This window comes from Phanerochaete carnosa, assembly GCF_000300595.1.
Source record: "Phanerochaete carnosa HHB-10118-sp unplaced genomic scaffold PHACAscaffold_1059, whole genome shotgun sequence".
NCBI lineage: Eukaryota > Fungi > Basidiomycota > Agaricomycetes > Polyporales > Phanerochaetaceae > Phanerochaete > Phanerochaete carnosa.
The window spans coordinates 1-2,111 of record NW_006768686.1 but is presented as its reverse complement, the minus strand read 5'-3'; the positions used below and the strand labels follow the sequence as shown (position 1 = coordinate 2,111).

At 52.4% G+C, this 2,111-nt stretch overlaps 2 protein-coding genes across 2 annotated transcripts; one reads left to right on the top strand and one right to left on the bottom strand.

The window, feature by feature from the left end:
* Nucleotides 1-12: 12 nt before the first annotated feature.
* On the top strand, nt 13-1,060 carry PHACADRAFT_132637 (uncharacterized protein; the record flags this gene model as incomplete). Its single annotated transcript, XM_007403355.1, has 3 exons — nt 13-305; nt 397-601; nt 654-1,060. The coding sequence occupies 3 exons, from the start codon at nt 13-15 to the stop codon at nt 1,041-1,043; spliced, it is 888 nt and encodes a 295-aa protein (XP_007403417.1). The 3' UTR covers nt 1,044-1,060.
* A 638-nt stretch (nt 1,061-1,698) lies between these two features.
* On the bottom strand, nt 1,699-2,059 carry PHACADRAFT_266584 (uncharacterized protein; the record flags this gene model as incomplete). Its single annotated transcript, XM_007403354.1, has 1 exon — nt 1,699-2,059. The coding sequence occupies exon 1, from the start codon at nt 1,983-1,985 to the stop codon at nt 1,701-1,703; it is 285 nt and encodes a 94-aa protein (XP_007403416.1). The 5' UTR covers nt 1,986-2,059.
* Between the last annotated feature and the right edge of the window lie 52 nt (nt 2,060-2,111).

Below are 2,111 nucleotides of genomic sequence, written 5' to 3'. Positions count from 1 at the left end.
TCGATCTCAACCATGGCCAACGACGTCCTTCCGGCATCTTCTTCCATAGACCACGAACGCGCGCGCACCTCGTCGCAGCCATCCGCGTTTTGGTTTGACGATGGTTCCATCATCATTGCAGTTGCAAGGGAACGCTTCAGACTTCACAAATCCCTCTTAAGCAGGCACTCCTCTATCTTTGAGTCGCTGCCTGTCTCGCAAAGCACAAGAGCCGAAACTAGAGACCCGCCAACGGTCGAGATATCAGAAGGCTTGGCGACCCCAAGAGACTTTACAGCTTTGCTGGAGCACCTGTATCACGATGTGTACGTCCTACTGCTCGCCTGTATCGTCTGCACCATCTTATCCCCTGCTCTGGCTCTTTTGCGCTCCGTGACATCACTACACCTTTACAAGACCAATAGACTCTGCTCCACTATCCGCGGTATCATCTTTGCTACGCGTAACATCTGACAAGTCCCTCAGATTCCCCACTATCCACATCCTCGCCCGTGAACGGTTTCGCATGCTCCTAGAACCGGAACCAGGGATCGTGAACTTCATCACGCCAGAAAATCCAGAAGAGGCATTGGGCCTTGCAGTGGAACACGACATCCCATCGGTGCGTGGCGCATACGAGACTACGCAGATGGTCTGCTGACCTCCTGCCGCAGGTACGAAAGGCACTATACTACAGCGTCGCTACGACTTCTCATTTTGAGCCCGACTCGACGCATCCGTCGCTTCCAAGATCGGTCACGGACCGCTGTGCAGTGCTGCAGGAGCATCTCATCACCCATTTCACACCCATCCTCTTTACGGTTGCGACAGCGGGACACATGACATGCACGGACGTATTTGCGGAAGCGTGGATGCCAGATGTAATCTCGCCGGCCTTGATGGACAATGGGCTCTGTCGCCCTATCGAGACTCTGAGGAAGATACAAGCGGTGCGCTGGGAGGACAGAGGCGTGTGCAAGGAATGCTGTGCGGCGAAGCGCGAGGAGTGGGACGAAGAGATCCGGAATGTGTGGGAGAAGGTCGACGAATGGGTGGGAATTTGAATAGAACTAAGGTGTGTTGTTTGCGATTCTCGACTGTATGGTTTTCTCATTCGCTACGGTGTGTAGAGGAAAGTTATATAAAACATGTACAATACGACGCGCCGTCGTTTTCGGCAGGAATTACATCGTGCGAGTTCATCAAAGATTGAACGAGCATTGGCCTGGTGTGTTTGTACGTCATCAAGCCCCAGTCTACTCCTTTCATTCGCTCCTTTTGCCATTTCTTTGGCATCTCTGGAGTTTATTGTGAGATACACACGTATAAAACCGGGATCGGACCACTGTAGTACAACGCATCCACTGCCGTCTCGTCCACCCCCTTGCGCATTGAATATTCTCAGAAATTAGCAAGCAGCCGCAAGGAAAGATGGGAGACGCTAGCAACTCGACGCTGGGCGCTTCTGTGCTGCACTGAAGATATGTCCTATGTTCTTCCGGGCGGGAGGATGGATGTCTTTAGGAGGTACGTGCTGCATCGCAATCTGGTGCGCCCGTGTCGTTTACGCCCCCTTCACATAACGACTCACGTTAAGTTCATCCGTGAAATCCCTATTCTGGCGCACTATGAGATGCACATGAGTATGACAGCATTGGACAATAAATGGGTGCGTAGAAGTCATGCCTACGAGGTTGCTAAAACTGACTGCGTATCACACGCTAGTTGTACACCGTCATTCGCTTTGTAACCACGAAAAAGTCCAAGTCGAAGAAGCCACAAGCGAGTGCGAGCGTGGCGTCCCGGGAGAAGCTGATTCCCTCCGGAGATGACGCATCTTTCCCGCAACTGCACACTCCGGGGACGCCCTCCGGTATATCGACGCCTGCACTCAACGATGACGCCGCGCTGTCGAACCCTGCCAAGCGCATTGCCCAAAGAACCAGACGGTGCAACCTGCACTGCATCTCTGTGTGCAAGCTGTGCTTCAAGGTTGGGTGGATCATGGTTTCGCCTGCTGTTGTCCTCGTGCTTGAGGACTTCACACAAGGCTAATTAGTAAATATATTTAGCTGACAGAGGCACAAAAATGACCATGAAAAAAGAAGCTATAGGCTGCATTGCAGGTTAGG